General features: G+C 44.2%; 1 protein-coding gene across 1 annotated transcript; it reads left to right on the top strand.

Moving 5' to 3' along the window:
• The first annotated feature begins 4140 nt into the window (after positions 1-4140).
• LOC136504465 (uncharacterized) lies at positions 4141-11191 on the top strand. Its single transcript, XM_066499401.1, has 15 exons — positions 4141-4479; positions 4659-4733; positions 4881-5009; positions 5100-5173; positions 5834-5927; positions 6192-6234; positions 6533-6595; positions 6955-7184; positions 7426-7546; positions 7625-7722; positions 7837-7950; positions 8468-8638; positions 8722-8865; positions 8934-9079; positions 9476-11191. The coding sequence occupies exons 1-15, from the start codon at positions 4172-4174 to the stop codon at positions 9622-9624; spliced, it is 1959 nt and encodes a 652-aa protein (XP_066355498.1). The 5' UTR covers positions 4141-4171; the 3' UTR covers positions 9625-11191.
• The last annotated feature ends 14748 nt before the right edge of the window (positions 11192-25939 follow it).

Genomic DNA, 25939 nt, shown 5'->3' with positions numbered 1-25939 from the left:
CGGTACATATACGCCATGGGGAGGATGATACATGTTCCGGTTGTTCAACTCGTACTCGCGCCGCTCATCTCTCTTCCTCCTAAAGCAAAACTCAGCCAAATGACCATCTCTATGGCAATAGTCACAGTGGTACCTCACCTCTCTCTTGGATGGTGGTTGACTCACTCTCTTGTGGATGTGGTTCACTCTCTGAGGCTTTTTGGCTTTAGGAAGGGGTGCACTAGAGATGTTGGGTAGAGTATCGAGTGAGTTCCGAAAGTGGTTCGGTTTGGGAACCCAAACTTGCTTGGATGGTGGAGCTTTTGGTGGTTCTTCAAACACACCATCTTTGATCATAGGCTTGGTAGACTCTGGTGGAGGGATCTTGATCAATTTGGGAGTGTTGGTGGGTTTCTCACTTGGGTTCAAACCACTATGTTCACCAACCTTGCCATAGACATGCTCACCCTTCCCACCTATAGCAAAGCCTACTCCCGATGAGTCAGTTCTCCGCCTGAACTGGCTCACCATCATGCCCAACTGAGGCTCACTGCACGACACCCAGCTCAAGATGGACCGAAGTTGTGTGTTTTCTTCCTCGGTTTCCATCTTGTCGTGCCTACAGGACTCAAGCTCCAACACCAAAGCTTCACATCGAACACATGTAGTGGTGGTGCTATCTGAGTTGGCCTTCTCAAACTCAGCAAGTTTGGCAACCTTCTCTGCCAACTCAGATTGCAAGCCTGAGCAGGACTTGCATGCACCGAGCAACCCAGAACGAGACTTCAGCTCATCACATTCATCAAGCAAAACAGCATACTTGGATTGCAAGTCAGAGAGGTTAGACATGTGTATAGCACACTCATCGCACTCCTCCTCCTCTGACACCACTACACCACTCTTGGCAAGCTCCAACTCCTTCAAAGCAACCTCTAGCTGGTCCTTAAACTCTTTTCTCTCGCGGGCAGCACGCTTAAGCAACTTATCTTGACTCATCAATGTATCATTCATAGTATCAAGCTCAAGCATAAGTGAGTCAAGTGTGGGCGGTACCTCATTTTCGTCGTCGTCGACGTCGACGTCCTTTTTGAGCTTTGCTCCACCGTCAACCGCCATAGTGCAAAACCCACCACGGTTTGCACCGGCAACAAAGCAGAGACCGTTGAGCTTGTCCTCGCGCTTCTTCTCGGACTCATCGTCGGTCGAGGGAGAAGAAGAGTGATCATCGTCGGAGTCGTCGTCGAGGTCGCTGAGGGAGGCGAGGAAGGCGCGTTCTTGAGCTTTGGCCTTCCTGCGGTACGCCTTCTTGATCGCCTCCTTGTCGAAGCCGCCCTTGGCCTTGTGCTTGCCGGAGGTGTAGTCGCGCTTATCCTTGCGCTTGCCGGAGTCGTACTTGTTGGTGAAGGGCTTCTTCTTGGGGCAGTGCGCGACGAAGTGGTCCGGATCTCCACATCCATAGCATCCCTCCTTCGGGCCACCACTGCGTCGGTGATTCAAACGGTTGTTGTGAAACCGAGAGAACCGGCTGATGACGAGTGCCAACTCATCATCCCCAAGAGACTCCAGCTGCTCCTCTGTGACTGACATCAAGCACGACAAAGAGAAAGAAGCTTGTGAAGGGTTAGTCAATGAACTTGAACCACTACCTGAGACCAAAGCCATGGTTGGTGCAGAGGGATTCTTGAGCTTGGCTTGGGTTTGGTAGTCGATCTCTGTGGACTTGAGCTTGTTGAAAAGCTCGTCAACGGTGAGGGTGTCGTAGTTGGCGGACTCGATGATCGCCGACACCTTCACATCCCATACCTTTCGATCAAGGGCATAGAGAAGCTTGAGCGCCCTCTCATGATCACTATAAGGTAGGTTGGCCTTGTTCGCTTTCATTTTGTTGACGATAGTCTGAAAGCGGGAAAACATGGCATCGATGGACTCGCCATCAAGCTGAGAGAAGTTCTCGTACTCGCGCTTGTACGTCTCGTAGAGTCTGGTCTTGACCTGTGCGGTCCCCTCGTGATAGCGCTGAAGCCTCACCCAGATCTCTCGAGCTGTAGTACAATCGGAGACACGCTCAAACTCAGAAAGCGAAAGACTCGAGAAAAGCACACTGCGAGCTTTGCTATTTGCGTTGTGCCGATCCTTGTGATCCTGGGTGGTACGGGCCGCGGTAGGGAGCACAACGTAAGTAGCATCCTCGCAAATTTCCCAGACAAGCCAATCAATCCCCTGGAGATGCGCAGACATGCGGATCTTCCAATAAGGATAGTTTGACCCATCGAAGTGCGGTGGTTTGCCAGAACCACGCTCCATGTCGCCTTCATGGATCACTGACCGATTAAGGTGGAATGATCCTTAACCGGCTCTGATACCAATTGAAGGACCGGAAACGGCGACCAGAGGGGGGGGGGGATGAATGGGAGCCTCAAATTTCTTCCGAAATTTTCAACCACTGTCCCAACATCAATCCCCAAAAAGCATTCACGAAAGACTTGATGACCACGACCCTAAAGAAGGGTGGATACTCTCTTAGAACACAACGGGTCACCACAGAGCAAACGGAACAAGGATCGAAGCCCAAACGAGCAAACTCCCAAAATAAAACAGCACTGCTCCTGCAAATATCGGACACGTCCGGTATTATATCGGACACGTCCGGTATTTTCGGACACGTCCGGTATGATCTCGGACACGTCCGGGATTTTCAGCACCAAGCTGACCAAAAGAGAAAAATCCGAAACCCCATCAAACGGTGTCCAAAAATCATGAAATTTTAACCATAGCTCTTTAGACACCAAGGGAAGATCTCCACAAAATTTCAGCTCAAAACTCTAAAGTGAGAAATATCGGACACGTCCGGTATGATATCGGACACGTCCGGTATGAACGAGCAGTTTCTCGGAAAAAATTAAATCAAGCCATAACTTGATCAAATCAACTCCAAATGACTTGAAACTTTGCACAAGAGTTCACAAGCGGGTAGAAAGGCAACCTCTAAAAGATCATAGCCCGAGACAAACTCTAACTCCGTGAATCGAAGGAATTAAAGAAAACCCCAAAAAATAGGTCAAGAACTAAAATTGCCCGGATCTACGATCTCGTGAGGAATTAGTGGATTTCCTTCGGTGGAAAGCTTCTACTCATGTCACTGATCGATCCAAGGCAACAAGAACGAACCGAAACCATCCCAAATCGAAGAAACGAGAGGGGAAACAAGAAGGGACAAAAGGAGCTCGTGAAGAACACCAAAATCACATCAAGAACACAACTAAATCATGAATCCCGGAGGACATACGGTGGTTACGGCCACCGATTCCTTCAAAACCAAGTCACAATTTGAGTTGTGGACCTCTCTCATACATGGAAGCAAACTAGAGGAAGAAACCCTAAAGGAGAAAATGAAAACTGGAGGAGGTAAGGGAGATGGGGGCTCCCTCATCCTATTTAACAGGGCTATTACACATTCCCAGTTTTGCCCCTGGATACAAATGAGTTGAACCGCTAAGCCCAAGGGCATTGTTGTCCAACCCGGTGTAATCTTGATCCGACGGCCACCGCGCCTTCTCATCGGTAGCTTCGCCTCGACGCGAACTCCCCGATGCCGCCACGTGCCGTCCGTCCCTCCTCGGAACCTCCGCCCGGGTTTTAAGGCCCAAACCCGTAAACCGTCCATCCGATGGTTTTGAGGCCTAAACCATCAAACCATCCGCGAGTAGCGTACTCCATACGCGTCCCCCGCCATCCGACGCGTGTCACCGCCGTCCTCGACCGGCCGGCCCGCCAAGTCCTCCTGAGCCTCGCTCGACTCACGCGTCCGCCGTCTTGACCCGGTCAACACCGTCACTCCATGTCTTCTTGCACTTGTTGATGTCCCAAGTGTTAGCCACCGCGGCTAGTCACCCGGCCTCTGGGTCCCTCGGTCCAAGCCTCACGTCCGTCCTTCACCGCTCCCGGTCCATCGGCACGGCACGTCCTCCTTGACCTTCACCTCGCTGTCGACCACCGCATCCGAGCTCCACACCTGCACAACACAAGCCAAAAGACATGTCGCACACATAGCTTTCGCCATGGTAGGGTTAGTCACCACTCAACCTACTTCATGGATCATATTAACAATCACTCATCACAAAACGAACACACAAGGGTACTTGTCAACCTTGTGTTCGCAAACAGAGGGGAGAGAGAGAGAGTGTGTGTGCACATGGAGGAGCTCTCCAAGAAGGCTCCGGCACCAAGCTTGCTTTCGCTGTGCCTGGACGCGGTCGCTGCTCGTCTCATCAGCGACAACGCCGGCGCAGGCGGAGGCGTGGGCCGAACGGGTTGGCCAGGAGGGTGCAGCGGCGGCGGCGGTCTCGGCGGGTTCTCCGAAGATGACGAAGGGGAGGCAGACGACGACCGCCTGCAACCGGAGGAGGTGGCGGAGGGGCTTCCCTGGGAGCTTCTCCATCGGCTGGCGTCCCGGCTCCCGCCTGTCGCGCTCGAGTTACTCCATCACGCCGCCCATGCCCGGTACCCTTCCCCTCTCCCTTTCGGTACCAATTCGTACACAACAACAGGACGCCCATTCCTGTGCCCGTTTATCTTCTATTGCTATTCCAATTTGCACATCACCTGTTGTTTCCTCTGAGAAAATCGTGCATCTTCATAAAGGAAGAGCTAGATGTTATGCTCATAATTTCTCGTTCCAGGTGCTGCTCTTCTGCTAAAACTACTTCTGGACTTGGAGTGCAAGATGGAGACAGACGTGGGGTGAAACGTTCAAGGTTTTGCAAGCATTTATTTATGCAAAGAAAAACATGTTTTTGGCGTACTGTGTTAACAGTACTGTAATGCAATGGGCTGAAGACAATAATCGGCAGCACCAGCATTTGTTTCAATACCTGACCTGACATATATGATACTGCTCTTAGGTGTGAAGACTTCAACACCACTTGGCAATTGTTGTTCAAACTTCGCTGGCCCCTCGGTGGTAACACTGGACATAATAACTTGGTCACTGTGGACTGGCAGCAAAAGTATTGGGAAAAGCATTTACAAGAGTATGCTATCAGTGATTTGTGATTGGGTTTTATGAATGAAATGCCTTAACCCTTAAACACAAATTACCAATCCTTTTTTTCCCTCCACAGGTGCTTGGATGAAGCTGCAGAGTGTGCCTTTCTTCCTTCTTTTTGTGGGAGTATTGGTAAGCTGAGTGTATCAGGTTAGTATCCTGTTTTCCTTCATGACATGTCTACCATATTGTCATTCATTTGTTACCAACTTAACATTGCTTGGTTAACTGAGTAATTGCCCTCTTAGTTTTAGAAAGTAAACTGGATTATTTTAAAAATATCTTTAGCTAACAATGTGATACCCATTTACTCCCTCTGTCCTCGTATAGAAGGCGTAACCGTTTTTTCATGTGTTCCGCAATAGAGGGCCTGGTTCACTTCTTTTTTATGGGCATGCAAACAGGTGCCAATTAATTCTTCAAAAAAAAAAAAACGCCAATTATTGCTCCCTCACCATGCTGCCGTCTCTGCATGCTGCTGCACTGCAGAGCGACCAGTTTGATTGGCCATGTGTGCCTGGATGAGAAATCACCAAGCTAAATGCATGATTAAAAAGAACAGCAGCACGGCCATCAACGCATGATGAATTAGTTGTTAGATAGAGTAAAAGTTGTTCTTGGGCTTTGTGTGGAAGGAGTTGCGCCTTCTATAGCAGGATGGAGGGAGTACTGTTGAAGTGACTACTGTTTATAGTTTTGTATAGTATTGGCAGAACTGACATTAGTTACTAGAAATTATCTTTACCTAAAAAATGTGATAGCCCATTTACTGCTGCAATAACCTTTCTGTTTTTGTTCATGATTGAGCAGCTAAAATCATGAATTCCATCTACCAGAGCATGGACACATCTCAACATCATTCAAGACTAGAATATCAATGCAGCAAATTTGGTTGCTATGTGAGGTGCCAGCATACGACGATTGTTGTACATATGCATTTCTTTTTTTATTAACATTTTTATCTTTTCAGCAATACTTGCCAATTATGAATATTCTATTAATTAAAAATACACATGACATGATTGAGGGCCCTGTGATATATGATAATTTTATGCGATTTTATATGTCCTACAGTGTTGATGTAACAAATGAATCTATGTTGGACTTGCTTGTTTGGTTGTTATTTGCTTGTAGTTCTTCAGTATCAACGTTGCCCCTTATTTTTCAGGTGCTTGAGACTGCAAGGTGTTCTTTGCACTGCAGAAACTTATGTAAGTACTAAACTGCTGATCCGCTTTATAGTAGCTTAGAGCTCTTTTCATTTATACTCTATTTTCTTTTATATAGCTGATGTTGTGAGTTTATTCTGTTAGTTGTGCTCTCGTGTCTGCATCCGTGTTCTCATTTTGTCAAATGGGGGTATCTATATCATCTTTGTAATTATCTTTACACATGGTTCCAGAATACATTTATTATCCATGTCATTACATATCTATTGCAGTATGGTGAATCTTTTTTAGGATGTTCATATGATTGCACGTTGACTGCTGGGTATCCTTTGTCTCTCAGGACTTGTTGCAACAATGCAAGCTGGAAAGATTAATGTTCATAAGAATTATATCAGACCCAGAGGTAAACTTAAGCCTCTGATAGTACCTTTACTGTTGCATAAACAACAAAATATATCATGATGATCATTCTTTGGAATCAGCTGAAAGCATAGAGATGCTCACAATTTTAGTTTTGCATGTGCACAATTTTTCTTCAACCCTATGAAAGAAATAATAATTTCCCAGTTTTATTTTTGCATGTTCTGTTTAAGTTTGAATATTAAAACAAGCTGATATTGTTAGTCATCAACTTGTGTCGGTACGACCATTCTGCATGAGCTCGAGTTGTCCATGTGTTGTACTGCTCTTTTCAGTGGCATGATAGTAAGTCAGCAACGGTTCAGTTGGGGTTTGAAGTTTCTTCTGAATTTTCATTGACAGGTTAATGGTGCATGTTTACTTCTGAGCTGGCATGCAGAGACACTGCTTTCTCTTGAATTCATCCATTGTCAGCTTTATCCTACCGTCATGGATAAAATTTGCAGGAGTTTGTTCCAGAAGGGATCTCAAAGCCATGGAATCCAACGATTTAGCATTAAATCGTCACAAATCTGTGAAACCAAGCCTCTGACCATCTCTTCTGGTCTGTTAAATTTTTTGTCATCTGGCAAGTAAGCTGCATGCCATTCAATATTCATAATTGAAATATTATGGATTGACAAACAAATGAACCATATCTTTAGTTTATTTGTTCTACTTTCTACAGCAGCTTCCCATTAGTATTAATCATGGGGTATTGACCATTTATGTGTTTCTGAGTAGTTTTACTTATATGGATTTGTTATATCGATACTTGATAGTCCATTTCAGTGTGAAACATTTAAACACCGTTCAATCCTTACAATTGTTCAGGTCGTTGCGCCTGCTGTCACTTAATGATACTAAGATGCAGTCATCACTAGCTCAGATGATTATTCACACTCTTCTTGAGTCGTCATGTGATTTACACACGCTTGAGATATCAGAAAACAATGTGGGTTGACATGAAAAAAATCTATTCTTTATTTCTTTTTACATATTTTCTACCCATTAAATTGGTTGTTTCTTGTAGATTGCTGGCTGGCTTTTGAAACTGAACAAAAGTTCTACAAACTCATTAGCACTGAAATCAGATATTTTTATGAACTCTCTGTCCGTTCTTAACCTGAGGTATTACTTTGTACCTACCATAATTAGCTGTTCAAGAAACTTCTGTAGCAGGTTATTTTCAGATTCTGATGGCCTAATTGTGTGTTTTGCATTTCTTGATTCTTATCATTCCAGGGAAAATAATTTGCAAAAGGATGATGTTGTAGATCTTCACAAAATTCTAATAAAAATGCCTAATTTAAGAGATTTAGATATAAGTGGCAATCCAATCATGGATGAAGGTATCAGGTACTGTCTGACATAACAGAATATCCATCAGTATCCTACAATGATCAATACAGGGTGTACAATTGTTTTTCCATGTCTGTTTTTTTTTGAACGGGAAATACAGCAGGGGAAGCCCCCACTGTAGGATTTTATTAAATAAAAACAGAAACCTGTACAAAAGAAAGAGAAATAACAACAAACCAACCAGCCGGAGAGCTGAGGTAGCCACGGCGGGAAGGAAACTGCAGGCCAAAAACCAGGGAGGCCTAAGAGAGGAGATCTAAACAGAGGAGAAAAGCTACACGTTTATCATCTCTCATTCTAAAAGCCTGAAGTTTGGCCTCTTCACAGAAGAGTTTTTTCCAAGAAGAGAAAGAAGGCCGGCCTCTGTCAAATATAATTTTTCCATGTCTGTGTTCAGTTGCCTTTAGCTTTCTTGCATAAGTACAGTACTTCTCAATATTTGTGATAAAGTGCCTCAGTCAAGCTGTTTATTGTTGATTTACTGAAGCACTCATCAGTTTCACTTAAATTGTAGATCAATGATCCCTTTCATTTCATGGTCTATTCAAAAGGAAAATCCACTTTTGAGATTAACAGTCGAGAACTGTGAGTTGTCCAGTATTGGTGTGATTACACTTCTGGAGTGCCTCACAACTGTGAAGCAACCCCTTGATGTGCTATCTATTGCAGACAATCATTTAGGGAGGTGAGTTGTATCTCTTTTCATGCATTTTGTCCTGCTGTGCTGTGTTAACTTGTGTCAACATATTAATTGAAATGTGCTTGCAGTTCTGTGGCAGCTGCAATGGCCAAATTCTTGAGTTCACATGTAAGGGCTTTAAATGCTACAGATATTGGCTTGGGAACATTAGGCTTCCAAATACTTGAGGAAGCATTGCCAACAGAAGTAGCTCTTTCCCACATCAACATCAGGTTAGAACCAAGTACTGCCTCTCACCATAGATGTCAGTTTCTTCACTGACATTTTTTATATTTTGCAGTAAGAATCGTGGTGGGATCAGAGCAGCATATTTTGTTTCCAGATTAATAGGGCGAGCACCAAACCTTGTCTCAGTCAATGCAGCAGCGAACCTTTTACCACCTGAATCATTGGAAGTCATCTGTAACTCCTTGAAGCAAGGGACTTGTAAGAAATAAATGCTTTACCAAATTCACTTTTACTTTTGCATTTGGAAAATCCATACATGTATGGATGAAAATGGATCGGATAAAAATGGGCATGTACAGATACGAATGTGGGTAGTTCTTTTTTTCTCATATTCAGTTAGATATGGACTCAGATAGTGTTGGGTATGTTTGGATATTGATACCCGTCCCATATATGTATTTGATATCTGACTTTAAGTTTTCAGATTCAAATGTGGTATGGATATTGAATGTCTGGATTTAGATACGGATTATGGATTATTCATTTAGTATTTGAATCTCTTTCGGACGGATGGATATCGTGAAATATCTGTCCCGTTTTCAACCCTACATAGCTGATAGAGATTGGTTAATAACTAGTCTTTCCTTGTTTTAGGTAATTTGGAGAGAGTGGACCTGACTGGCAACATGCATTTATCAAGCAATATTTTTCCTGCATTCCTTGAATTCAAGAAGCATGGAAAGCCAATTCTGGTAGTCCCACCAAACTTGAGCACTTGTGCTCCATATGATGATGACCCATGACTATTATGTACCGGATAATCCCTAGTGCTGCTCAAGTCACTTCAGATGGAACTAAATAGGGCCACACCATTAGTGATGTATTTGTTGTGTCATCTGGGCATATAGACTGTGTGGTCAATTGGTCATGCTTTGTTGGAATGAATTGTCTGTCTGCTGGTTGGGTCCGTTTGGTCTCGTGATGGTACTACATACTCAATGTGAGCAATGATAAGGTGGTTGCCAACAAGGTTGGGTGGAAGAATTGGGGGTGGACCAAGCACATTTGGGTGCCCAAGGAGGTGACCAAGAACATGGATCAGACTCAAAATGTTGTGCTCCCCAACACATTTGTATGCTATTTTAGGGAATTTGGAAACTTAGCATACTAGGGATGCATGAATGGATGTGCATCATATTGTTTCAAGTAAATGCCAAGTGGGTAGGTTTGTATCTTTTACCGAAGTTCCTCTTCCCCATGCCAAGGTAATGTGAATGTCCTATCATGCATCGTATAGACACTACCATGTGTAGGATTGCATTTCATATTTAACTTTGTTCCCTACACTTTTATGTGGGATCATAGGTTTTACTCTGTAATTGATATCATAATCAATGTGCCTAATTCTCCTTTGGTATCAATATTTGAATTGGTACCATCTGTGATTCAATGACTTGTGCGCACTTTTAGGTGGAGCTTGATCTTTAGGTTATGGTTTTGGGACTACATGTGTTCAAGTCTTATCTTTGTAGGGCCTCTTGTTGTGATAAAGGGGATATGTCAAGAACGGTCCTATACACCCCAGATGCCTTGTTCCCCTAAGTGGAACAATAGTACTACTGATATGTACAACTTCGCTACTAATACCCCTCTTTGTGTGAGATTCATGTAGTAAAATTTATTCTTGAGGACCATTTTGGGATGGATGATAAAGGGGGAAGAGGATGAAGTCAAAATGAGCCTTCCTTTGGAATCTATGAAAATCGAAGCAAACTTCCACAAATCTTTTTGGCACATGGACATGAAGGAAGCAAGGAAAAGGAGGAGACCGGGATTTAAGGGGCAGTGCATACACCTAGTGTCAAAAAGGGGGGAGAACTGAAAATTTGTTGATTCCAGTTACATAGAGGAAGCACAACATGAAAACTGGAATGCCTTGGAATAAATTTCTTCAAGTGGGATGGATCAAGTCGGGGCATTTCCATGTGATGGCATGACTTCAAAAGGCGCAGAAAAGTGAATACCACACTAGCTAGTTTCAAGAAACATTACAAGTGGCATCAAGAGCATCCAACCAAGCTTGCTTAGTGCAAACGTTCTTCAATTGAGTCTATTCGATGCAATTTTATGCTTGCTTTGATTGAGTTGTCTTGAACCACTCAAAAGAGGGAGCTTGTAATAAATATGGGCAGTTGGCCCTATTCAATGTGTAATTTTAGTGATCTTGATGACAACCGAATCACTAGGGCAAACATGTGTGTAGAGATGTGTTAGACATGTTTATATAGGTACTAGGGATGCAAAGGTCCAAGTTTAGTCAAGATCCAAGCACAAATGGAGTCAAAACACATGCCAGATCAAACACCAAATCAGTTGATCAAAAGGCATAGATAAGCCAGTGACCATCAGTAAGCTTGGCCGGAGAATACATAGTCCACCAGATGATATGGTGAAGAGAAGAACCACCTGAAGGATCATCTGGTGAACAAGTCTGATGATCCTGGAGAACAATGCCATTGTATAATACTGTGATATACAAGAGTGCTTGGTGGATCATTCGGTGATCATCAGTACCGTGGCCAACTATTGGATTCTCTCACATTCCCACATGATGACATAGTGGAGTACTTCCCCCGTCCCAAATTATAAGGTATTCCAACATTTTTAGAGAGTCTAAAACATCTTAAATTTAACCGAAAATTATGGAGAAAATTATAAAGATTTATGACATTAAATAGATATACTATGAAAATATAATTAATAAAGAATCTAATTATACTTATTTTATATCATAAATGTTATTATTTTATTACAAGAAGTTGGAATGTCTTATAATTTGGGAAGGATAGAATACTTGGGTAAGCCTTTGGATCATCTGTTGAGGTGGGTCCTATGTTAGTGAGTGAAGTGTCAACAATGTCGAGTAGGGAATTGTCGGGGATATGATACCCCGGTTATCTCAAGGCACCGATTAGATAGCCTCTTGGGTGGCCCATGGTACGCCGGCTAGTATAACGGGGAGAGACCGAGTCTAGCCAAGCGTGTCTGCTCTAACAAGAGCAGGCACGCCACACCACACTGACCCCGCAAGGACCGAGGGGACAACGGTCACCTCAGTCCGGTCAGACGCCATCCCTGCACCACGCAGCAGAGACAAGACAACACCGCCAAGTGGTGATGGCCAGTACGGTGACCCACCGTCCAAATACGGCCCGACGAGACACACGTACGACTCCACCCACTACGGGCTGGGATCCACGACGGTGGCTTTGACTTAGAGGCCATCTAAGCCAACAGGGGCCACGACCCCGGAGCCCGAGATCGTGGCCACCAACTTCACAGGCTAACAAGACGACCAGTGACCTAGGGTGGCTACCAACTCCTATACGACGCCTCTGGTAGATCAGGAAGCGATGACGAAGGCCACGACGAAGATCACGTCATCTAGGACGCTGGCGAAACACCGTGCCCATACTGCCGCCACGAACGACACTATGGCACCATGTCACACCATGCCATGACGTGGACACAAGATCATGATGACAACCACGCCCAAACATGCAGCACAAGACGGCGTTACATGCGAGCCAAGTTAGCTAGGTTCCCTCCCTCAGGCTCATGACCCCTCGGTCGGAAGAACCTCCTTCTTTGTATGTGACCTAGCCCCAAACTCTATATAAGGGCAGCCAGGGCACCCTTCTAGAGATCTCTTCATCATCTTCACCATTTCTAGACTTTCGAAGCTCTCATTCGGGCTCTTCCACCATTCTTGCACCTCCCATTGTAAGAACTTCAGAGCATTCAAGCGAGGAACACGCACTTGATCATCTCTGAGATTGGACATAGGGCTCCGGCCTGAACCAGTATAAATCCTCGTGTCTTTTGGATGCTGCCATTGTCTTCCTAGAGCAGCGTGGCAATCGTATAAATTCACTAGTCTGGTTTACAAAACACCAACAGTTGGCGCGTCAAGTAGGGGACAGTCGTGCACTCTCGTTTGTTGAGAAGGAAGTTGTAAGTGCATCTAGCCCTTTAGTGGGTTTTGGCGAATTGAATGACAACACCATTAAAGGTCTAATGAGTTTGCTAAGTTTTGAACAGAAAATTGAGTTTATTGCATACACTTGTGGATTGTGGAATGAGAAGTGTATATAGGTTCAACAGGAAGGCAAACATGATGATATCCCACATAATGTTCATATCAAGGCCAAATTGTGTATTATTGTGTTGGAATATCATGGAAACAATATAGTTCAAGAAAGAGACAACAATGCAAATGGAGTTGATGAAATGACTTCTATATTGTGGGATATCATGGTATCATGAGAAAGCAAGCATATTTGGCAAATGGTAAATGAGACATGAGTTGATGATTTTGGATTGGTCTCAATAATGGCTTGCTTTGCATGAAAAAGAAGAGTTTGATAGCGGATTAGCTTTGATCAAGGATTGAAGAATGAGTCAAGAATGCATAAGTGAAGAATACCAAGCAAAGGTTACCAAAGGACACAACTCATATTGGAAATAAATTGGTCTCTATGTTGGTTTGCTTGTATGGATAATGATTTAGAAAATCACTTTGCATTGATTTGATCATGCTAGAAGTATAAAGATAGATATTGAAGTGAGTGTTAGGAGTGTCAAGCCAAAATAAAGAGGACATAAGGAATCATGAATTGGCTTGACCATATTGATGTTGATTCATATATCTCAATCTATGTGAATCCAACTGAAGCTTGATTGATCTCAACATTCATATCTAGAATATATTCAAGCAAGGATCATAATATTGAAGAAATGGTTTTTCAATGGATGCTTAATATGATGTGACTTGAGTATGTCTCGATAGAGTGAAGATAGCAAGGAAAGGGTTTCGATGGACTAAGCGTAGGTGAAGGGCAAGCAATGGATTGAGGACCGAGGTACCATTGCTAAGGTGAAGAAGAGAGTACTTGTATTGAGTCAAGGAACTAATCAAGCTATGAGGAGTCATATTGTGTTGAGGATAAAATTATTAGTAGAAGTGACTTGAAGCCATGAGGTGAACTCATATATATGGAAATGGTTCAAGCACATGCTCAAGGTATGTTTACTTAAAGAGAGGAGACAAAGTTGATTGTAACCCCTTATGAAGTGATTTGAGAAGAAATGGCATATGAATACATTGAAGACTCAAGTGATTGAAATGGTTATATTCTCTTGATGTTGAGTATAGGTATGCCGTACTATCAAGGGGGATGCAATACGAATCATAGACAAGTCTCAAGTGCTCAAACTAACCGAACCCAAGTGCGAACATGAGAAAAACATATTAGTACAACACCTGCACTTATTAATCTTGGGGCTAGTTCTTGGTTGGGATGGATAGCCCTCAAAACAAGCTTTCTGGGAAGTCCAAGATCATTGAAAACGGAGTTCGGGGTAAAAAGTTATGGCATTTTCCGTGAGGTGACCTGTGCTGTTTTTTAGAGCTGCGGCAGTGCCGCAAATTTTCGTAGCAGTGCCACGGGTCGGAGCGGCAGTGTCGCACCTGTACAGGTCATAACGGCTAGTTTTTGAACTACAACGGCTAGTTTGTTTGGGGTGGGTATAAATACCCATCCCACGCCTCCTAGTGAGGCAGCTGATGCTCCAAACATTCCAAACCCTTCCCAAGCCTTGTGAGAGCTCTCTCTAACCCCTCTCTCTGTGAGACTGAGTGATTAGTGTGTGATTAAGTGTTAGAGAGCTGATTAGAGCAAGCAAAACCTTGAGCACTTGTCGGGCTTTGTCAATCTTCATTGCGCATTTGTTACTCTTGGAGGTGAAGCCTCCTAGATGGCTAGGTGTCGCCCGGTGAGCTCTCGTGCTTGTGGTGAGCCACGGGAAAGTTTGCATTATCCGGAGATCTTAGTGGAAACCTCAAGTTCAACCTCGGTGTTGGACTTGAGAAGAGTATAGGGTTGGAAGAGACCCAAAGCCTTTGTGGCTTCCTCAACAACGTGGACATAGGCAAGCCTTGGTGGCGAGCTGAACTACGGGATAAATCGTGTGTCTTCTCTCTTGTGCTTTGAATTTTATTATTTGTGTTCCACTCGATCTACTTGGTTGTGCATGTTTGTGAGTCAAGGTACTTAATGGACTTGCTACTAGACATCTCCAAGCACATGTCCAAGTTTGGTTTGAGTTCGGGTCGAGCTTATTTGCAGGCACGGCAGTGCTGCATTTCAGTGAGGCAGTGCCGCAATTGGAATTTAACTTCTACTATGAGTTTGTTTTAAACAGGCCTATTCACCCCCCTCTAAGTGACATCAAGGTCCTTTCAGAAGTGATGGTTCCTTGCACTGTCGGTGTATTCGCTCATGAAATGGCCCATGGCGGCCACATCCATTACAAAAACCACAAGTTCATCAGCGTCGAAGGGCCAGCGCCCACGTTCGCCTTTAGTTGTGGCCCGAACCTCCATTTGGGAGATCTAGAGCCCATAACCTATGGCGGACACACTCTTAGAACTACCCTCAGTAGCAGCAGCCCAGAGTTCACCTACATAGGGGGGCCACTACCCTCTCTCATCACTAGCCATGGCCAGGTCTTCCACCTAGGAAACCAGAGGCCAATGGCTCATGGCGAGCTCACCCATGGAATGGCCCTCGGCGGCCACATCCTTTTTGTGCAATCATGAGATCGTCCACACCGGTAGGTTAACACATGTCACCGCCCTCTACCCTGTCTAGGCCCTCCACGTGGGAGGCCTAGACCCGGTGGCAGGGACACTCCCCGAGTAGCACCTCTGCCACCAACAGAACGCAGCGAGTCAGGGTGCACGTGAGTGACAAAATCACCCGCCGCCACGCGACGACGTCGTTAGCGATCAGGTGGCTACTCGGTGCCACGCCTTGCAAGGCCAAGCTCGGAACCAGGGTCTAGTCCCACGTGATAGACTAGCCATCCATCACCCCATTATGAACTGCTAGCTTTCAAATGGAGGCATGTGCATCCGAGGAAGCGGGCTCCCTGAGCACACAACGCGCTGCGCTGAGCGGACCAAATAGCGTCACCCTCAGAACCCACTTCCGCAGCAATAGATCACACCAGCTCTTAGGCAAGAGCGACAACCACATCTAGAGACAGAGACATGCCGACTGCGATGACATCATGCCACGAAGGCTTGCGCACCAACATGCACGTGCCCTCCAGGCCATGGACTTCAACAGGCTGGATACAAAGAAGCCATCCTCGAGGGCTCACGAGCCCGCCGAGGACAATGAGCCGGCAAGGATCGACCCAAGGCTGCCTGAGAGGTCAACCTGCGTCGGCTACAATCGCTCCAAGCGATAAAGAAGTGCCCTCATTAGCCCATGGCCCAGGGACTACAACAACTCCGCCATAAGCAAGCACTCGGGGATTCACCGCAACTTGAGCAACAACAACAGGATGAACGTCTACCCCTAGAACAACCACCGGTGATGTCAATCCTATCTCTGTCTTCATTATTTGATCACATTCGCATACGCTCATAGATATGTCAACGATCCTAACTGTCTAAAATGGAGCATAGAATGAACGTAAGGGCACAAAATCTGCATGGCTCGTTCCAAAAGCACCCACCTTTTGGACGGCCCAATTGGTTTCTAGTAAGCAGCCAGCACCGTTAACCCATGGGGGAGCATACGCGAGACCCCCTACCAGCATGCACCGCCATCACAAGAATCCATACTTGCCACTTGCGCACCCTTGCCACCTGCACCCTGCAGCGTAGCACCACACGTAACCTCTAGCTAGTATCTATGCGTTGTGGGAAACCAATCCTTAGGCAAAGATCACATGCCTGCCCATGTGAAAGCTCTAGTTTGGTTTTGGTGAATTGATGAAACCCTAAGTGCTAACCTAGTTTATCAAGTGATCATGAGATAGGTAGCACATTCCAAGTGTTGAAGCAAATGAAGATCATGACATGATGATGGTGATGCCATGGTGATGATCAAGTGCTTGGACTTGAAAAGAAGAAAGAGAAAAACAAAAGGCTCAAGGCAAAGGTATAAGTCATAGGAGCCAATTTGTTTTTGGTGATCAAGACACTTAGTGAGTGTGATCACATTTAGGATTGATAGCCATACTATTAAGAGGGGTGAAACTCATATCGAAATGTGGTTATCAAAGTGCCACTAGATGCTCTAACTCATTGCATATGCATTTAGGATCTAGTGGAGTGCTAACACCCTTCAAAATATTTGTGAAAATATGCTAACACACATGTGCACAAGGTGATACACTTGGTGGTTGGCACATTTGAGCAAGGGTTAGGAACTTCACCGGCGCCCTAGATAGAAAAGATGGAGGTCATTGGAAGTGACCAGACGCTGGCCTCGGTTGGACCGGCGTGTCCGGTCAGTGGAAGCTATGAAGTTGCTGGCGTCGGTCTCTAACCGGATGCTAGGACACTGAGTGACCAGACGCTGAAGGGGTGCGTCCGATCCTACTGACGTGGCAGCACATAGGGGAGTCGCCATGTGACCGGACGCTAGGTGTGTCCGGTCGAGCATGACCGGACGCGTCCAGTCATGAAAAGTCGTCTCTAGATGCTTACTGGAAACGACTAGACGCTGGGGCTCAGCGTCCGGTCACTATGAGCTGTTGCGTCCGGTCATCACTTGACCATTGAGATCGGGCGATCAACATTTGAAAAGAGGGGACACATGGCATGCATCGCGTGACCAGACGCTGAGGTCCAGCATCCAGTCGATCTGACCGGTGCGTCCGGTCGGCCCATGTTCTGTGTAGTGAGGAGCCCAACGGCTCTATTTCGTGGGGGCTTCTATTTAAGCCCCATGGCCGGCTCTAGCTCACTCTCTTGACCATTTGCATTGACATAGCAACCTTGTGAGCTTAGCCAAAGCCCTCCCACTCATCTCCATCATAGATTCATCATCTTTGTGAGATTGGGAGAGAATCCAAGTGCATTGCTTGAGTGATTGCATCTAGAGGCACTTGGTGTTCGTGTTTCACTGCGGGATTCACTTGTTACTCTTGGTGGTTGCTGCCACCTAGATGGCTTGGAGCAGCGAGGATCGTTGAGCGGAGGTTGGTGATTGTCTCTGGCTCCGATCGTGGTGATTTTGAGGGGTTCTTAACCTTTCCCCGACAGAGAGCCAAAAGGTACTCTAGTGGATTGCTCATGGCATGCGTGATCCTCATCTTGTGTTGGTTGTGCGGCACCCTATTGAGGGTTTGGCGTGTGATGCCAATTAGCGCGTGAACCTCCAAGTGAGTGAATCGCCACAACGAGGAGTAGCTTGCTGGCAAGCAAGTGAACCTCGGTAAAAAATCATTGTGTTCATCATTTGATTCTGAGGTGATTGGTCTTCATTGTTATTCATTCTTGTGTTTGATAGGCTCCTTCCTCAACACGGTGGTATAACCTTCTCACTCACTCTCTTTACATTACCACAAACTAGTTGTCAAGCTCTTTAGTGTAGCTAGTTTTGAGAGCTTGTTAGTTTGGTTAGTGTGACTCTTTAGTTAGCTTTTGAGACTACACTAACTTAGTGTAGTGTCATAGCTATTGTGTGGATAGAAACTATATAAACTATAATTATGGTAGGTGGCTTGCTTTTTTAGTAGGCTAGCGCAACACTTGCTTCACCTCATAATTGTCTAACTGGTTTGTTAAGTGTTGTTGTAGAAATTTTTAAATAGGATATTCACCCCCCTCTAGCCATTAGGACCTTTCACCATGCCAGACTAAGAAAGAATGAGAGCGCCACATTAGCACAAACAAAAGGGAGTAAGAAACCAACAATAAGATCATCAGTAGGCCACGTGCATAGGCAACTTAGTCCCCATGACCTCGCCCATCGGCGAGACACACAAGCTCGTAGACCAGGAGCATCAAACACAGCCTAGGAAACCTAACCGCGGTTGTGGAAACCACCCTTCAAACTTACCATCGCCGTAGCAGCTTCTGCGGCGGTGATAAAGTCATCCACTAGAATCAGCCCCCGGCGCGAGTTTTGGGAGCCACACCTCGGTGGTGATCCTCGCCAAAGAGGCCTTCCCAGAGATGAGCTTCCTCCACCTCATAGCGGGACACCACAAGCTGCTCCTCTAGAACTACAACCCAGACAATCCCGCTAAGGTCCGAGCACAAAAACCCGATAGTAGGAATTAACAGTAGTAGAAAACTTACTGTATGCTCACACCCGAGCTATGGTAGCCGACACCTACGCCACAACGACTTCTTCATCCGCCACCAGGAGAGCCGCCTAGAGGTAATCTAGGCGGGCCTTCAGTTGAGCCACCTCGCGAACAAAGTCTAAATGGAACCGGCGAGCCTCGTCCCTCTCGAGCATGAAATTCCATATCCCTCCCCGCCCGGTGGAAAAGGACGGGGAATGGGGACTCGCTGGCTCTAAAGGTGAAACAGACCGGGGACGGTGAAAGGTCCTAATGGCTAGAGGGGGGGGGTGAATAGCCTAATAAAATTTCTACAACAACACTTAACAAAATGGTTAGATAATTATGAGGCGAAGCGAGTGTTGCGCTAGCCTACTCAAAATGCAAGCCACCTACCACAATTCTAGTTTAGATAGAGTCGATCCACACAAAAGCTATGACACTACCCTATGCTAGTGTGCTCTCAAAGGCTAACTAAAGAGCCACACCAACCAAGCAAGCAAGCTCTCACAATTAGCTACACTAAAGAGCTTGTCAACTAATTTGCGGTAAAGTAAAGAGAGTGATCAAGAGGGTTATACCGCCGTGTAGATGAATGATCCAATCAATCACAAGGATGAATAACAATGAAGACCAATCACCTCAGAATCAATGATGAACACAATGATTTTTACCGAGGTTCACTTGCTTGCCGGCAAGCTAGTCCTCGTTGTGGCGATTCACTCACTTGGAGGTTCACGCGCTAATTGGCTTCACACGCCAAACCCTCAATAGGGTGCCGCACAACCAACACAAGATGAGGATCACACAAGCCACGAGCAATCCACTAGAGTACCTTTTGGCTCTCCACTGGGGAAAGGTCAAGAACCCCTCACAATCACCACGATCGGAGCCGGAGACAATCACCACCCTCCGCTCAACGATCCTTGCTGCTCCAAGCCGTCTAGGTGGTGGCAACCACCAAGAGTAACAAGCAAAATCTGCAGCGAAACACGAACACCAAGTGCCTCTAGATGCAATCACTCAAGCAATGCACTTGGATCACTCCCAATCTCACTATGATGATGAATCAATGATGGAGATGAGTGGGAGGACTTTGGCTTAGCTCACAAGGTTGCTATGTTAATGAAAATGGCCAAAGATATGAGCCATAGCCAGCCATGGGGCTTAAATAGAAGCCCCCACGAAATAGAGCCGTTGTACCCCTTCACTGGGTACACTGCGCTCTGACCGGACGCTCCGGTCATACTGACCGGACCCTGGACACAGCGTCTGGTCTACTGATGGATGCCACGTGTCACCAGCTTCAAACGCTGTTCGTCAGATTTCTATGGCTACGAACCTGACCGGACGCTCCGGTAAAACTGACCGGACGCTGGAGCCTCAGCGTCCGGTCGAGTACAGTAAGGGTCGAAAACCGGTTTTCCTCGACCGGACACGTCTAGTCCACCTCGACCGGACATAGCCTAGCGTCCGGTGGTAAACCCTAGCCACTGTACCGCCAGTCAGCGCGACCAGACGTAGGCAGCAGCGTTCGGTGCTTTTGGATCCAGCGTCCGGTCACTTGACCGACGCTGGCATCTCTTCTGTTTTCACCTCTAACTTCTTCACCCTTGCTCCAATGTGCCAACCACCAAGTGTTTCACCTTGTGCACATGTGTTAGCATATTTTCACAAATATTTTCAAGGGTGTTAGCACTCCACTAGATCCTAAATGCATATGCAATGAGTTAGAGCATCTAGTGACACTTTGATAACCGCATTCTGATATGAGTTTCACCCCTCTTAATAGTACGACTATCAAACCTAAATGTGATCACACTCTCTAAGTGTCTTGATCACCAAAACAAATTAGCTCCTACAAATAATACCTTTGCCTTGAGCTTTTTGTTTTTCTCTTTCTTCATTTCAAGTTTAAGCCCTTGATCATCGCCATGCCATCACCATTTGTCATGTTATGATCTTCATTAGCTTCTCTACTTGAAGTGTGCTACCTATCTCATGATCACTTGATAAACTAGGTTAGCACTTAGGGTTTTATCAATTCACCAAAACCAAACTAGAGCTTTCAATCTCCCCCTTTTTGGTAATTGATGACAACCCTTATACAAAGATATGAATTTAAATTCAATTGAATCCATGTTGCTTGCCCAAGCATATTTACCATTTGTAAAAGGATATGGACAAGTTTCATGAACCCTAAGTGGTAGCAATTGCTCCTCCTACATATGTGATAAGAATTTGGATTGTAGCTTGCACATATGCTTAGATAGGAAATGTAGGAGTCAATGTCTACCAAATGATGCTAAGGTATAAAAGATGGACCTTTGAAGCGTGATACCAATCGGAGTGCACTAATATACCATCCTTAGCACCATGGTTAGTTCAATATCACTTGGAAACATATTTTTGAAAGATACCACTTGTAAAGACTTACTTGGAAATGAAAGTTGTCTAGTGATTTCATTTCACCATTCAATCTTACAACTAACATTCATCACACAAGCATGGATGTGTAAATTTAATACTTGTGCCATGCAAGCAAACATATGAAATGCACATTCAAATGCACCATACAAGTTTATGAGCTTGCTCCCCCTACTTGTGTGCTCAAAATTTTAGTTGATCCCTTTCCTTTTTCATATCTCTCCCTTATCTTTGTTTCTCTCTCCCCCTTATCTTTGTCTCTCTCCCCCTTTGTCATCAATGACCACAAAGGTTCTAAATATAGATAGAATTACTTGTAGGGTCGAGATTATCAATGTCAATCAAGGGGGTGAGGGTCATTTTCCCAAATTTGGTACAATCTAGATTATTTGCTAAAGATATTTAACTCGGTTTGATCCAAGGACAAGCTTCTTCACACCTCCAAATAAGGGTTATCTTGTACCATGTTGAGTTAAACACTTATAGTTCATTTTCTAGATTAAACACTAGGTTTACAAGCTCACAAACATGTCATATGCCATCACTAGATTAAGTCAAGCATAGAAGCAATAGTGATACCATATTGACATCAAAATTCATTTGATTTTCATGAATGAGCCTAATAAGATAGAACCACTTGAGAGGTCTTAATAAGATTGAAAAATATGACTAGATGCACTAAACATGTCCTTAGCAAGGATGTATGCCATGCCAATCAACTTTTACCTTGGATTGCTCGAAGGAGAGGCATGTCATATGAGTGGGGGTGCATCAACACATATTTGAGAAATCCAATATGTTCAACTCATTCTTAGCTTGCAAAACCTTTTCTCATCCAATGGCTTGGTGAATATGTCGGCAAGTTGATCTTCTGTGCCTACACTCTCAATGCAAATGTCTCCTTTTTGTTGGTGATCTCTTATGAAATGGTGGCGGACATCAATGTGCTTTGTTCTTGCATGTTGAACCGGATTGTTTGTCAACTTGATTGCACTCTCATTGTCACATAGCAATGGTACTTTCTCGAACTTGATTCCAAAATCACTCAAAGTGGCCTTCATCCAAAGTATTTGTGCACAACAACTACCGGCGGATATGTATTCGGCTTCGACGGTTGATAATGCAACACTATTTTGCTTCTTTGATGACCATGAAACAAGTGATCTTCCCAACAATTGACATGTGCCCGAGGTGCTCTTCCTTTCAACCTTGCATCTCGCATAATCCGAGTCGGAGTAACCAACTAGCTCAAACTTTGCTCCTTTGGGATACCACAAACCAACATTTGGTGTTGCTTCAAGTACCTCAATATTCTCTTTGTAGCCTTCAAATGACTTTCTCTTGGTGAGGCTTGAAATCTTGCACACATGCATACACTAAACATGACATCCGGCCTTGATGCGATCACATAGAGTAGGCTTCCAATCATAGACCGATACAACTTTTGATCTACCATATTTCCACTTGCATCACTATCCAAGTTGCCATTGGTTCCCATTGGTGTGATAATGATATTGCTATCAATCATGCCAAACTTCTTGATCATGTCCTTGATGTACTTGCCTTGACACACAAATGTACCATTCTTTAATTGCTTGATTTGAAGACCAAGGAAGTAACTCAACTCTCCAATCATGGACATTTCAAACTCATTAGCCATCATCTTTCCAAACTCATCACAAAATTCTTGATTAGTTGATCCAAATATGATGTCATCAACATAGATTTGCAACACAAATAAATCTTTTCCAATCTTCTTGATGAAAAGAGTGGTGTCAACCTTGCCCATCATAAACCCTTTAGAGAGTAGGAAGTCCCTCAATCTCTCATACCATGCTCTAGATGCTTGCTTCAAGCCATACAATGCCTTCTTCAACTTGTACACACGGTCGGGCTTCTTGTCATCTTCAAAACCGGGAGGTTGCTCAACATATACTTCTTCATTGATGTAACCATTGAGAAATGCACTCTTGACATCCATTTGATAGAGTTTGGTGTTGTGGGCACAAGCATAGGCTAGCAAGATTCCAATTGCTTCCAATCTAGCAACTGGGGCATATGTTTCTCCAAAGTCAAGACCTTCAACTTGTGTATTGCCTTGTGCTACCAATCTTGCTTTGTTCCTTACTACTATCCCATCTTGATCTTGCTTGTTTCTAAAGACCCATTTGGTTCCAATCACATTGTGTCCCTTTGGTCTCTCTACTAATTCCCATACTTGATTTCTTGTGTATTCAATTCTTCATGCATAACATTCACCCAATCAACATCCTTCAATGCTTCATCTATCTTCTTTGGTTCAATGGATGACACAAATGAGAAATGCTCACAAAATGAAGCCAATCTTGATCTTGTTTGTACACCTCTAGAAATATCTCCAATTATAGTGTCCAATGGATGATCTCTTGCAATATTTGTTGGTTGGAGCATTGGAACTTGATTGCTTGCACTTGCTTGATCATTGGGTTGAGATGATGTACTAGCCACTTGATCTTGTTCATTATCATGAGAGCCACTTGTATTAGCTTGATTTGTATCATCTTGCACATTTGAGTTAGAGAGCACTTGTACTTGATCATCTTCATCATCATTCACGTGTCTAGGCCTCAATTCACCAACATCCATGTTCTTCATAGCATTTGAAAGTTGAATGCCTCTAACATCTTCCAAGTTCTCATTCTCTACTTGTGAACCCTTGGTTTCATCAAATTCAACATCATGAACTTCCTCAAGAGTACCACTATCCAAATTCCAAACTCTATATGCTTTGCTTGTAGTGGAATAACCAAGTAGAAATCCTTCATCACATTTCTTGTCAAACTTGCTCAATCTAGTGCCTTTCTTCAAGATATAGCATTTGCAACCAAAGACCCAAAAATATGCAATGTTGGACTTTCTACCATTCAAGAGCTCATATGGTGTCTTCTCTTTCAATGGGTGACAATAGAGGCAGTTGCTACAATAGCAAGCCGTGTTGATAGCTTCGACCCAAAAGGATTGACTCACATTATACTCACTAAGCATAGACCTTGCCATATCAATAAGTGTTCTATTCTTCCTCTCAACAAGGCCATTTCATTGTGGAGTGTACTTGGCCGAGAATTGATGTCTAATTCCAAATTCATCACACAACTCATCAATTCTAGTGTTCTTGAACTCACTACCATTGTCACTTCTAACTCTCTTGATGGTTGTTTCATACTCATTGTGAATGCCCTTGACAAATGATTTGAATGTTGCAAACACATCACTTTTGTCCACTAGAAAGAATACCCATGTGTATCTAGTATAATCATCCACTATCACAAAGCCATATTTGTTACCACCAATGCTAGTGTATTGTGTTGGCCCAAACAAATCCATGTGCAATAACTCAAATGCTTTACTAGTGCTCATCATGCTTTTCTTAGGATGGGTGTTTCCAACTTGTTTGCTGGCTTGACAAGAGCTACAAAGCTTATCCTTCTCAAACACAACATCTTTTAAGCCTCTAACCAAGTCATGCTTAACCAATCTATTCAATTGTTTCATTCCAACATGACCAAGCCTTATGTGCCATAACCAACCCATGCTAGACTTAGTGAACAAGCATGTAGATAATTTAGCTTCACTAGCATTAAAATCAACTAAGTATAGATTCTCATATTTAAAGCCTTTGAAGATCAAATTAGAGCCATCTACACTTATGATTTCTACATCATCTACCCCAAATATGCATTTGAATCCGAGATCACATAATTGAGCCATGGATAGCAAATTGAAGTTCAAGCTCTCTACTAGCAACACATTGGATATGCTCATGTCATTGGATATTGCAATCTTACCAAGCCCCTTGATCTTGCCTTTTCCATTGTCACCAAATGTGATACTATCATAACCATCATTGGCATTGGTGTTGATTGAGTTGAACATTCTTGCATCACCGGTCATGTGTTGAGTGCATCCACTATCAAGAACCCAATGCCTTCCTCTGGCTTTGTAATTGACCTACAAAAGAAGATCAATTCTTTTTAGGTACCCAAACTTGCTTGGGTGCTTAAAGGTTAGTCACTAAGCTGTTTGGTACCCAAATGGCTTTCTTCTTTGAGCCCATCCATGGTTTACCAATGAACTTAGCCTTTGCACCATTTGCATCCTTTGTAAGCATATAAAAAGAATCAAGCTTAATGGAGGATACATTAGCGTTTTTGCTCTTATTTTTGCATTCATGCTCATTATGACCAACTTGCTTGCAACTAGTGCAAAACCGACCATTGTTCTTCATAAAACTAGTCTTGTGAGGAGCAAAGGCTACCTTACCTTTCTTGGTGGTATAGCCTAATCCCTCTTTGTAGAGAGAAGCTCTTTGGCTACCCAAGTACATAAGCAAGCAGTCCTCACCACCATAGGCCTTAGCCAAGGTGTGAGTGAGCTTATTGACCTCCTTCTTGAGGGTCTCATTCTCAACCATTAGTGAGGCATCACAAGTGAAACCATCAGTACTAGATGAGGTGGAAGTAGAAGTACTACAAGAAGGATTAGTGGGAGCAACAATGATAG

This window comes from Miscanthus floridulus, chromosome 14 (assembly GCF_019320115.1).
Source record: "Miscanthus floridulus cultivar M001 chromosome 14, ASM1932011v1, whole genome shotgun sequence".
Taxonomy (NCBI): domain Eukaryota; kingdom Viridiplantae; phylum Streptophyta; class Magnoliopsida; order Poales; family Poaceae; genus Miscanthus; species Miscanthus floridulus.
This window is presented reverse-complemented; position numbering and strand designations above follow the sequence as displayed.

Coding starts and splice junctions, on each gene's coding strand:
- LOC136504465 (XM_066499401.1), top strand. CDS start 4,172: ATGGAGGAGCTCTCCAAGAAGGCTCCGGCACCAAGCTTGCTTTCGCTG. Junction 5,174..5,833: donor TGGTAAGCTGAGTGTATCAG/GTTAGTATCCTG, acceptor ATGATTGAGCAG/CTAAAATCATGAATTCCATC. Junction 7,185..7,425: donor AATTTTTTGTCATCTGGCAA/GTAAGCTGCATG, acceptor ACAATTGTTCAG/GTCGTTGCGCCTGCTGTCAC.